At 43.3% G+C, this 12,000-nt stretch overlaps 1 protein-coding gene across 2 annotated transcripts in view; it reads right to left on the bottom strand.

Annotated features, from left to right (window-relative positions):
• Positions 1 to 12,000, bottom strand: part of grik2 (glutamate receptor, ionotropic, kainate 2) — a 264,962-nt gene that overhangs the window by 104,123 nt on the left and 148,839 nt on the right. For both annotated transcript variants that reach the window (XM_069655421.1, XM_069655422.1), the window contains one exon: positions 1,565 to 1,708. In XM_069655421.1, the coding sequence (XP_069511522.1) occupies positions 1,565 to 1,708 (144 nt within the window). The remainder of the gene's footprint in view (positions 1 to 1,564; positions 1,709 to 12,000) is intronic.

Raw genomic sequence — 12,000 nt, 5'->3', positions numbered from 1 at the left:
GAGGGGCACCAGAGCCCCTGATGGGTTACAGTAGCTCAAGTCCTCTGAGAGACCAAAAGTCAAACTTGAGTTTTCTTATGCAGGAAACATGACTTCTTTCTTTTACAGTTTCCTTGATGAAGCATATTTTAACCTAAACTAAGATCTCAGCTCTGGACATGTTTGTTGGAGCCTACATATAACCACATATGTTTACGCTACAAAAAGTTACTTTTGGGCTAAAATAATATTCCAACTGTGACTTTCACACGCGACACGAGCAGACGTCAGCTTCTGAAACAGCTTCTGACAGAAAGCTCCGCAGGCACATCATTCGTGTAGTAAATGTGGTTGTGCTGACTGACACCAAAAGGGTTTCTTGTTGAACGCCTCAAATAAACTTCCAATGAAATACATTAAAATCCGTGCTGAGATTTGTTCATCCCTTAGGAAGCAGGACTGCACTGGAAATTCATGGATTTCCATGTTATTCTTTCTTATGTGCAACTGGAAGGTTTGATTTATTCATTCATTGTGTTTTTCTTTAAATGGCGCTGGAAGTCAGGGACACAACTCTGCATACAGACACCAAACCTACAGCAAACATGAACAGATGTCAGTCTGTATTATTCGTGAAATATTTGTACCACAGCAGTTTATTAAAAGTAACTGAGGACACTCAGGCTTTCATTTAGCACCAGCGATGTTCCAATTATAAATTCATGAATTAAATAAAACGGTAATCTTGTCTTTAAGTTGTCAACTTACTGTTTTTAAACCATGAATTAAACATAACTTCTACATGCTTCATGAATATTTTCACTCAGTCTGCAGTGCGATCAGAATGATTTCTCTGGAGTCTTTCTGCACAGGGAAGATCGCTCTAAAGACCATCCTTTGGATGAGCTGCAGCGTCGTCAATGACTACTCAGCACTGTAGCCATTGAGCTAAACAGCGTTGTCTAATACACTGACTCTTCCTGTGTGACTCTAAGCTTAAAGATCTTAGAGGACAAAACAGCAGCAGCAGAGGAGATGGACAGAAGAGAGGGAATGTGTTTAGGAAAGCAAAAATGAGATTTGCATGGTTCATATAAATACATCCACATTTATGCATACTAACCGTCAGTGTACAGTTTAATTATTTGCAGTCTTCTCATGATCTCTGCAAACTAAAGAGGAGCCCTAAATATAGGTTTCCTAATCCCCGGCCTTCCACAGACAGAAAGCTCTGGATTAGCAGTCCCGGCTTCACAAATGCAGCGAACTGTGGGGCAATTACCAAAAATGTAGATAATGCTGTGTTTTTGTTTCTGCATGGCTGATTAATGCTGGAACTCAGAGCTCAGGCTCCAGATACACGCCCTCCTCCGGGGAGTGTGTATGAACACACACTGAAAGAATTTCATATAAATAAATACACAGATAAATCATTTCTGTTTATTCATATCCCCCTTCTTCTTGACAGGCTCAGCCTTATTTACATTCCGTCTCCGTCTGCTTCCTGAGAGCACATGTGTTGTGTGTGAGGGTGTGTGTGTGCTGAGGGGGAGACAGAGCGGGGAGCAGGTAGAGCAGCATCTACCTCTTTGATGAGGGCCATGAAGCGGTTGCCGAAGCGCCAGGGTTTGTGCCGGTTGCACTGTAATGAGCTGACAGTGATCTGCTGAGACTGCTGCACAGCCACGGCCACCACGTGCACGGCATCGTACATCAGCGCGGCGTCCGTCTGCAGGCCGAGACAGAGGGGGAGAAAACAGAGCATCATTAACATGGAACACACACACACACACACTCACACACGCACACACACACATACACATACACATACACATCCGCATGGATCTGCTCAGAATCACAGAATTATCAATATCATGATGACTGAATCAGAGCCTCACATCACGACTCAGACGTATGGAGCTGCATCTTTTCATGAGATGGACACAAAGGACATGAATATTTGATGACTTCACTGACGTGTTAATACAGACTCACAGCAGGAATAGTGATATGCTCCTGAAATCAAATTGTTTTCCTGCAGGATATTAAGAACAAATAAAGATAATGAAATAAATGATTACTGACGGGAGACAAGTACCACTTGAACAACACTTAAAAGCTTTATATAAATATACCACTGAGGATTTTAACTCATGTTTATAAAGATTCAATGAGTGGGAAGTGTGGAAGTGATGAATAACTGAGTGTAAGACATTAACAACAATATGTAGAGAGAGAAACAGGAACAGGAAGCAGAGACAGGAGGAAATATATGAACACCACACTGTATATAGTTTATACTGTAAAGTATAACTGTAGGGATGGGTATCCAGAACCGGTATTTTTCTGGTACTTAATTAGTCGGCACCAACAGTACCGATAAGCTCATGGACAAACGGTGCTCCTGTCGGTATTTTCCGTCTTATTAATGCCGCTTTCATTCAGTCGTTTCATTCTAACGTAGCTGACATCTGTCCCAGAGTGATGACGAAGCCGCCTGCGCCAGACAAGGCAGCAGCCTCCGGACTGGGACACAGCTAATGACGTTGTATTGTTGTGTTCTCGTGGCTAATGCTAATGCCGTCCTCAGCGCAGCCTCCAAGTCCCGGTGGCTCTGATGGCAACGCTGCAGATGGGCCTAGCCAAACTAAAAATGCAGTTAACACGCATGGCTCTTATAAATAAGCCTGTAGTTATGCAGGCAATGTTGTTTGCTAGCTGCCTCTGATCCCTCCTGTTGCGAGCAACGTATCTAGACATGCTCGTAAGAGAAACACACACACACACACACACAGACGTCCACTGTGCAACGTCTGGTCGTTAAATATGGACCTTGTTATGGTGCTGTTTCAAAAGTAAGTACTGATAGGAACCGGTATCGATACCGGTATCGATAAAATCCTAACGATACCCATCCTTATATAAATGTAAATGCATTTGTGTAACCCTCTAAAATATCCTATATTAGATGTCAGGCTGACACCTTTATAAACTAATAAGTCACAACAATAAACACACAGCCATGCCGAGAGCAGCCAGAGCTCTGTCACAGCTACAGTCAACCAGCTCTGCCTATCTGTCCAGCTGCAGTGATACACAGCTGCAGTCCAACAATACATTATACATTACACTGTATCCTAATGAAGCTCAGCTCACAGGGAAAAATGAATGGTGAGGGAACGCTAAAGCATTTCAGGAAACAAAATCCAACATGACCCCAGAGGGGCCGTGATCAGTAGTGGTCACATGCTTCATGAATGTCTTTTTAATGTCTGGCTGTGCTGCAAGAATTCACCCTCTCTATCTCTAAGCTAAATGTGTCGGGGCCGAGTGATTTTTGATTCTTTAAAGGTAAAAAAAAAAGCAGTGTAAATGTAAATGTAGCTGTTAAGTTCAACATAAACAGTAATATTAAATATTTCCAATGTTCTGTAGATAATATTTAATGCTACAGAGCTACAAATGCAACACAAAAATCAATATATATGTACATAGGGGAGAGAGAGAGAGAGAGAGAGAGAGAGAGAGAGAGAGAGTGTGTCGGTCCAAACAGAGAAGTGCCAGTCATCCACGCTTCATAAGAGAAGCCTATAATTTTACACTTCTTCTTCTTCTTCTTCAAAAAACTAATTAGTGTTTGTCTCGCTTGATTGAAAAGCAATCAAAACAGCTCTCCACAGTTGTTGCATGGAAATCGTGCCCTGAGGTGGTGGGAAGAGCTTTGTCCTGCAGGAAAAAATCACTCTCAAACCCGTCATTTTCCCCCGTTTGAGCCCTGATTGAGCAGCACAGGGCTGCAGCTTAAGAATCCAGTTTGTCTGTAATAACATCGTGAAGACAAACCACTGGGCATTTTCACGTGTGTGTGTGTGTGTGTGTGTGTGTGTGTGTGTGTGTGTGTGTGTGTGTGTAGCTGGATCCATATGCATGGGAGATGTCCAGAGATGTTTCAAAAACAATCACAGTCAGTAAGCTTGCCTCGCAGAGATCCAGCCTGGCTGCAGCGTGTCCCCGCAGGAGTGTGAGGTATTAATAATCTGTGTTAGAAGAAGGTGTTGAAGCAAACGGAGTGTGAATGTGTTGCAGTGTGGGTGTCACCTGGAGGCTGTTAAGTGTGTGTGGGGGGTTATACGAATATGCAGTTTAATTTTGAAGATACGGGTGTCAACAGTGATGGGATGGATATGATCTGCTTAGAAACGTTATAGAAATAACCGTTGCCACACTGTTGGTACTGGTTTGATTGAATGTATATGTACGGAGGACACCTAATGATGGGGATTACCAAGATCAGAGGGGTTCAGTCCTTCAGAAAATCCTAATGGAATTAATAAAATAGAGACATTCTTTTTATTTTGGGTTACAAAGGTTGTGTCTTCATGGTGGCTGAGAGCCAATCGAGTGTCCTAAGAGGACAGGCTTACGCTCTGGCGAGCAGGAGGATCTCATGGTGGATTTCTACTCGTTCAGCCTCGTTCTCTGGATTCTATGCGTTACCCTCTAGAGTCATTTCCGGACGCTGTGAAAGAACACCATGAAGCTACTAGAATCCCCTACAGCCTGAAGAAACATCATTTTAAATCTAGATTCAGGCACAAATGTGCTTTTTAAAACGGTTGAGTTTACAACGGGGTACTCGAGTTTAAGGGGTGATCAATGTGTCGAACAAAAACATTCAGGAGACCAAGATTTGATTCCTGTCTAACTTACTTAATAAGGCTGCCGCTAATGATTATTTTTCTATTGATTAATCTATCGACGAAACGATTCATTTTCTTCAATTACTACACAATTATTCAAACGTTATTGTTTTTATTGCAACAAAAAGAAATGCTTTAATAAATAACTACTCATGGAAGCCCTACCCAACGTGCACGAACACACACACACACACACACACACACACAGTCAACCTATAATAAACCCAGATTTTAGCCCTAACATTTTCTCAAACACTGTTTGGAAGTTCGAAGGCAGCAGGCAAGCGACTTTATGGCTTTATGAGCGTATTAAACGATACCAGGACCATAAGCTCTCCCTACTGATGAACAGACCACACTCACGGCGGTTTTGCCTTCGCCTTTCTGGCGGTCCATTATCCAGAATAGCGCCTGGGTTTTCTCTTCAGGTGCTCGTGCAGCACTAGTGCTGCTGTGGTTGCCAGTGAAACTTGCACAGGGTACAAACCCAGCTGCCCCAGGGGATTATGTTGCAGCCATTGCGGCTGTATCGCGGTTACGGCAGAGGACATCTACTGGACCGATTCCAAAAGATTTTGTTCCTATGAGTCCCGAATGTATAAAAATAGGGCCCAGGTTTAAAAAATACCAAACTTCCCCTTTAAACTGCACAGCCCCCTGCATTAACCCCGCCTCCTGACCCTTTGCTTCTGACAGGAAACAGGCAAAAGTCCTTGTGAAGGCGATGTAAAACAAACATGCAGTTTTAAGTGTACACCATGGCTAATGCTGCTCTTCTTAGTGAGGACAGTCTCTGATATCGGCCTTCACAAACCTCCTGTAGTTTAACGCTGTGTTTGTGTTTTTGGATGGGGAAGAGTTTGATGTGTCTGCCAGCTTCATGGCAACCAGCCTCTCTCTCTCTCTCTCTCTCGTAGTGCTGAGGGCAGGAGCTGCAGCTCTGTGATGTTCACACTGCCACCCTTTCCCCCCCCTATAAACCCCACAGGCCTGCAGGGAGCTCATAATAGCAATGTGACACCCTGTCAGTCAATCACGGCTCTGATACTGTGAACGAGAAGAGTCAGCAGGATTTGTTGGGTGTAAGAAGTAAACTTTTATTCTCAGACTTGGGGCTTAGATTTCGCTGACATGGCTTCATTCACGATGACGTGTATTTTGGGAGGTTTTGGGAGGCCTCTTATTTTTATATATTTTGGCATTTCAATGACTTAAAGGTACAAAAAGATTTGGAATTGCTCCAGAGGATATCAACAATCAAAGAGGCTGTAATGGCTTAAACCTAATCGTTTACTACAAATGGCGCCATTCAAACTCTGCCCACTAAAAGTTCTTGTTGTTTCCACTGACAGGCTCAGATTGGTATTCTAAATGTCTGCATCATTACAGAAAGGATCCCTACAGAGACAGACCTTTGTGTTACAGAGGAAGATGATTGTTTAATCTCTCTACAAAGCTGCCAGACTCCATTTAAAGAAAAACTGCAATTGTGCCTGCAGAACGTTGGAGTTGCTGGTGTTCCTCTTTCTTCAGCAGGTTGTTTTTGTGTGGTTGTGTGACTTTGCAGTTTTAGAGGGCCAAATAAGATCCTATACAACACCAGACAAGAAAGCAGTTGACCAGCAACTCCAACGTTCTGCCAGTTAAAAGTGTTTGTTAATGGAGTCTGCTTGCTTTAAAGACAGAGAGGTAACAACCGTTTCTGGTCTTGTGTGATTTTGGTGTTTACAGAGAGTATCCATCAACAATACAAACTGACTGATGGAGGCAGCAGTTGACCAGCAAATTCAGTGCTCTGCAAGGTAAAATAACTGTTTTTCAGAATAGTCATGCAGCTTTGAGCAGCTTTGTAACAGCTGTGTTTGGTTTAACAAAAAGGTCTATCTCTGTAGGGATCCTTTCTGTAATGTTGTCACACACTTAGAATAATAATCTGAGCCTGTCAGTGGAAACTACAAGAACTTTTAGTGGACGACCTTTGATCCATCAAGGATTATGTTGCAGCCATTACAGCCTGTTGCACTGCTGCCGAGTAAAGCAATCTACTGGAGCCAGTCCAAAGTGTTTGTACCTAATTTAATCATTTAGACCCTAAAGTATCTTTCATAAAGAATGTCGGACTCCTCCTTTAAAGACTAACTCAACACAATGATATTCCAGTTGAAGCCTTCAGTCAATAAGGTGTCAAAGTTAAGAAAGTATTCCATGAATTAAATATGGCCTTAATTAAAGTAAGCAGGCAAATGTATTCAGTGGAGCCAGCAGTGAGTGGAGATGAGTGGAGGCTTGCTGGAGGAGTTCTGGCAGCAGAGGTTTGTGTGCCTCTCTGCTTCTCCCCAGTGTGAGCCTCACAAGTACCCGTCAGGCACACTCGCAAATGATTTAGCAACACCGGCACTTCACTCTATAAACATCTCATTAAAATCAATTATGTCACTCCTGAATGAAATTAAAGCTAAACGCTTTAAAAGCTGCTTTTCCCTTGTGTCAGCCAATATGAGCATTACCCCTGACGCTGTCTATTTTCCCACCTCATTGTTGCCTCCTTTCTCTCTCTTTCTCTCTCTTTCCTGCTCCTCTCTCTCTCTCTCTCTCTCTCTCTCTCCTCTCTCTCTCCTCTCACAGAGAGACTGAGAGAGATTTATTAAATCTCCTAAGCTCAGATTGATTTCAACAGTTTTATGAATTGTTAAAATGCCCAGGCCTGACTTGGCGGCTGCAAAGGCCCCCTCCCATCCACCCAGCTCATCAACATTGCCATGGAAACAAAGTGGCAAGAAATAGCTTTTCAGCAGACTGGGGCCGAGGTTATCGTTCTCCGGCGCTGGTTTGCAGCGAGCTCTTTGTGAATGCACTTTGCAGCGAGCCGAGCCGCACACAGAGATCTAACCTGAGAATTAAGGTTCACATTTAGGTTCTGAAGGAGATTTAATAGCAATACTGTGAATTTAAACTAGCTACAGTCCGTGTTTCTGCAGTATTCTGGTGCTCTAACCTTTTTTAATTCCTATGGTAGAAATGTAATGATATGCCTAAAACAAGTATGAAAAGCACAGGGGTCCCTGCAGATCTACTTCGTTTATAGGTGCTTCATTCTATCAATCAGTTTTTTCCTGATGACTTTACATCATTTGTTTTCTGTATGCATTAGGGTCCACGGGGGGCCCGGATTCAGCAGATATTTAGAGTGAATGTTTGAAAATCCGCAGGGTGGAAGTCTGAGATATTTCTTTAACCAATAAAGCCTTTAAGACAAAACTACATGCCTACTGTTATGTTTGTACTCAGAGCAGAGGCTGTATTATATTGGCCATGAGCCGACAATATAGTCTGACACCTGATCCCAATAAAAACATATAGACCAGTTATGTTGATCTTCTGGAATAACACTGGGTGATGAGATGCATTTCTGCTCTGGTGATATTGCGTGCGACAGATGTTGGAAGAAAAGGATCAGACAGAGGTCGATGCTAGCCCTTCTTAACATTTGGCCATGGGGGACAGTGATGGATTTATTCTGAAGTTCCTCTCAGAAACCGGGACACGAGGCTAATAGCAGTCCTTCACAGTCCGGGCTGGTGATAGCAGGAAAAAGGAGGAAAGGGGATTGGAGGGGTGGCGCTTTTATGGCTGATTTCTGAAGCGGTGAAGGGTGGCGGCGGAGGCCGAGGCTCTGCCGGCCACGTGGAAAGCTGTGGTCACGCTGCTCTGGCTCTTTTGATTGAAACATAAACACCTTGAGAGATGAGGGCGCACTTGGGAACAAGCCGGGGAAAGTAGGTATAGTCGGAAGGTGTGTGTATGTGTGCAAGTGTGCGGGAGGTATAACACTAGAGCGGCCGCCTGAAGCAGCTCATACCCCCCTCCCTGCCTGCTCTGCGGCCACTCGGCCCCTCCTCCCTGCTACTTGAAGGGATTAAAAATTGAGCATGTTTTGTACTCTTTTGGAATCTCTCAGAGGCCTTAGTCATGACTAGGTCACTCACTGCCATCAGCTATTTTTGCTATTCTCAGCATTGTACACACAGGCTGTACTGATATGTCATAAATAATTTTATCCAGCATACTGGAATATTCTGCAATGTCAGGGGGACAGAAAGAGCAAAAAAATGATTCAGTTACCTGCTCAGAGCTCTACTGGCAGACGGATCAAAGGACCAACACGCTGAGTCCGGAGATATTGTTTGTATTTTAATAAAAATAGCAAATTCACCAGCTAATACATTAGACAAGGACGCAAACTGACACTGGATCTCATTCAGCACCACACTTCTGGACAGCTCCCGGAGAGATTATTGGATACGTTTCATTTTATATAAATTGAGATAAAATAAAACCTGGGCATATCTTCAATCATTATGAGGCTTAAATGACTGACGGGTCCAAAAGTTTTGGAATTGCTCCAATAGATTGCTGCAGCCGAGAAACAGGCTGTTAAGGCTGCGATGTCACCATTGGGGGCAAACACATCAATCAAAGCACGTCCCCTAAAAGTGCTTGTTTTTCCAATGACAGACACGAGTGCAGTTTGTGACAGCTTAACACATTCAAAGATTCCAAATATCTTTGCAAACTGTTAACTCTTTTTTTATACAGACTAATCATAGAATAGTACAGCTATGCTACAGAGCGTTAAACTGAGCATTGATTGCCAATATGTCCTGTGGTTAAACATGGCTTTATTCTGCCATGACACATATATCTGTTTCCATCCTTTTTTATACATTAAACAAACGCAGGCAGGGAGCAACACAGTCTGTTTCTTCTCTCAGACATCAGCAGCGACAGCATTAAAGCGACGGCAGTGATAGTGAGCGGGAGAAGAAAGAACATGTCACTTATTCCCTCCATTAGCTTCATTAGTGCGGGAGGATGAGGCAGATTAAGACCGCAGCGGGTTGGATGATGATGTGATTTGGCAGGGTTATCTGTTATTTCAGGCCCGGCCATTTTGGCGCCTGTGTTTGGGCTGGGTTCTAATGTGATGTGATGCCCGGGCCCTCGGGGGCCGCACTGCTGTTGCTACCAGCCTCTCTGATTAAAATCTGCTCTCACCAGCCAGCCTCCGTCTGGATGCCCTCACGCTCGCCTCTCATCTCCATCCAGCACCGTGCAGCTTTTTTACTCCTCATCCCACGTAACGTTTCACTGCCATGCCACGGAGTTAGAGAGGCCAAGTCAGAGCAGACACTTCACATGCACACACCTGAAGACCGTCCAGTGCTACAGAAACATTCTTATGTTGGAGAAAAGGCGAATTTATGTATATTTTTGAATACATCAACTAAAATAATAAATGTATTCTATTGATTCTAGCAAGATTTTAAATATGATTTTTCATGTGGTTATTATGTCTCAGAGTAGTTTAGTTTAGCTGACACTGATTGAGGGCAGACTCATTTTTCTGCTCTCTCCTTGTTAAGGAATTATGAATCCACAAACAAATAACTACTATCACGTGATTATATTGTTTCATCACTTCTTGAGACTGAAAGGAAGAAATTACTTTAGTATATGAACTCTGACTGGTGGAGAGAGAGAGAGCGTGCATATGGACAACACGGACACAACGAAAAAAGTGTTCATTTGATGATGACATCTTGTTCAGATGTATAACTTTCACTTTAGCGAAGTATATGAACTGAACTGCAGACTGGAGTCTGTGTTTACTGAGACAGACTGACAGAGTAACAGCTGTCTGATATGAGCAACTCCTCCGCAGGTTGAAAGTCCAACAGTTACGTCCATCATATATTAATTTTTCAACAAAACTGTTGGTAAAGAGTCACGTAATTCTTAGACATTGGAATGCAAGAAGCAAATACTATAACTGGCAATTACCAGAACTGGGCACTGGTTTAAATCCCAGTTCAGACGTAGTGGGCCTTTCTGTGTGGAGTCTGCATGTTCTCCCCGTGCATGCGTGGGTTCCCTCCGGCTTCTCCGGCTTCCTCCCACAGTCCAAAGACATGCTCGTTAGGTTCACTGGTGACTCTAAATTGCCCGTAGGTGTGACTGTGAGCTTGAAAGGTTGTCTGTCTCTGTGTGTCAGCCCTGTGATTGACAGGTGACCTATCCAGGTGTAACCCCACCTCTCGCCCGATGACAGCTGGGATAGCCCCCCCGCGACCCTGAACAGGATAAGCGGTATAGATAACGGATGGATGGATGGTAGGGACATGTACACCCTGCGCTCAGTTCATTGGGTTTAGTAGGTTTTCACATACAGGGAAATCTGCCTCGTTAATTTGATGCATAACATTAAATATAATGAGAGAAAATTGTTCGAAAACAAAAATAGGAAATATAAAATATTCTATAGTTTGTACAATATAACTGTTCACACAGTGAAACAGTTTAGTGATGGATGTGCTAAAGATCATAGTATGAAGTCAACAAATGAGACAAAAGATGGACGTAAATGAAGGATGCAGGGGTTAACAGTGCATGTCAGTGGGAATCTCTCTCCTCGTTGGAACTTGCTGTGGTCGGGAAAAGTTCGTCAGTTTGGGAAACATGTTTATTAATTTTGTTCCTAAGATTAAGATAGTAATACCTCAACGAAAAATACAAATATTATTTTGATTCTTTGAACCGATCTGGTGTCTAATAATCTTTTAAAACAGACTTCTTCTTGGGCTCCCTTTTCCCACTCATCAGCCCTCGTGTGTTAAAAAGGCCTATGTTGGTAGGATGAGGGGTGGGACACAATCAGTGAAGTGAGGTCAGAAGTGTGAACGCAGCACAACAACGGAGGCAGAAAGTTCTGCAGAGAAACTAAGTTCAGCTTGTTGTCCCTGTCATCACCTTTTCTGCAGCGACTCACTGACTCATGAGAATCTGTGTGTGCCAGTTTTCATGGCTTTTCCAAAACAAACATCATTTCATCGCCAGCCAACATTTAATAATAGAGTCAGAATCATGTTTCCCCCACAGCATGAACAAACTCTGCATCATTGATCACACACAGCGTTCTATTCATATCCAAATAAACTTAATGAAACATGGAAATGGACAAACTTCAGACTTCTCTGTGCTCAGTGTTGAAGACGAGTTTGTTTCCCTGGCTGCTAAAGGAGGAAAGAAGGTGACAGAGAGTAAACTCTCCTTCTCCACCGTCCGTCCGTCACTGTGGCTGGAATCGCTGAAATGTATTCTGGATCACAGCTGAGGAAGGATTCGTGGGTGTCGAGCCGCTCAAGGGTTCCACAAGAGTCTCAGTGAGGAGTCTCTCCACGTAATGAGACTAATGTCTCTAATTGGTGCTTAAATTAATGCTGTCAGCTTATTGGACAACTTCATGTATTAAGAGTTACACCAG

Source organism: Semicossyphus pulcher, unplaced genomic scaffold, assembly GCF_022749685.1.
Source record: "Semicossyphus pulcher isolate SPU_LCO1_2020_fin unplaced genomic scaffold, fSemPul1.0.p SCAF_9, whole genome shotgun sequence".
NCBI lineage: Eukaryota > Metazoa > Chordata > Actinopteri > Labriformes > Labridae > Semicossyphus > Semicossyphus pulcher.
The sequence above is the reverse complement of the archived record's forward strand: the minus strand, read 5'-3'. Positions and strand labels throughout refer to the sequence as shown.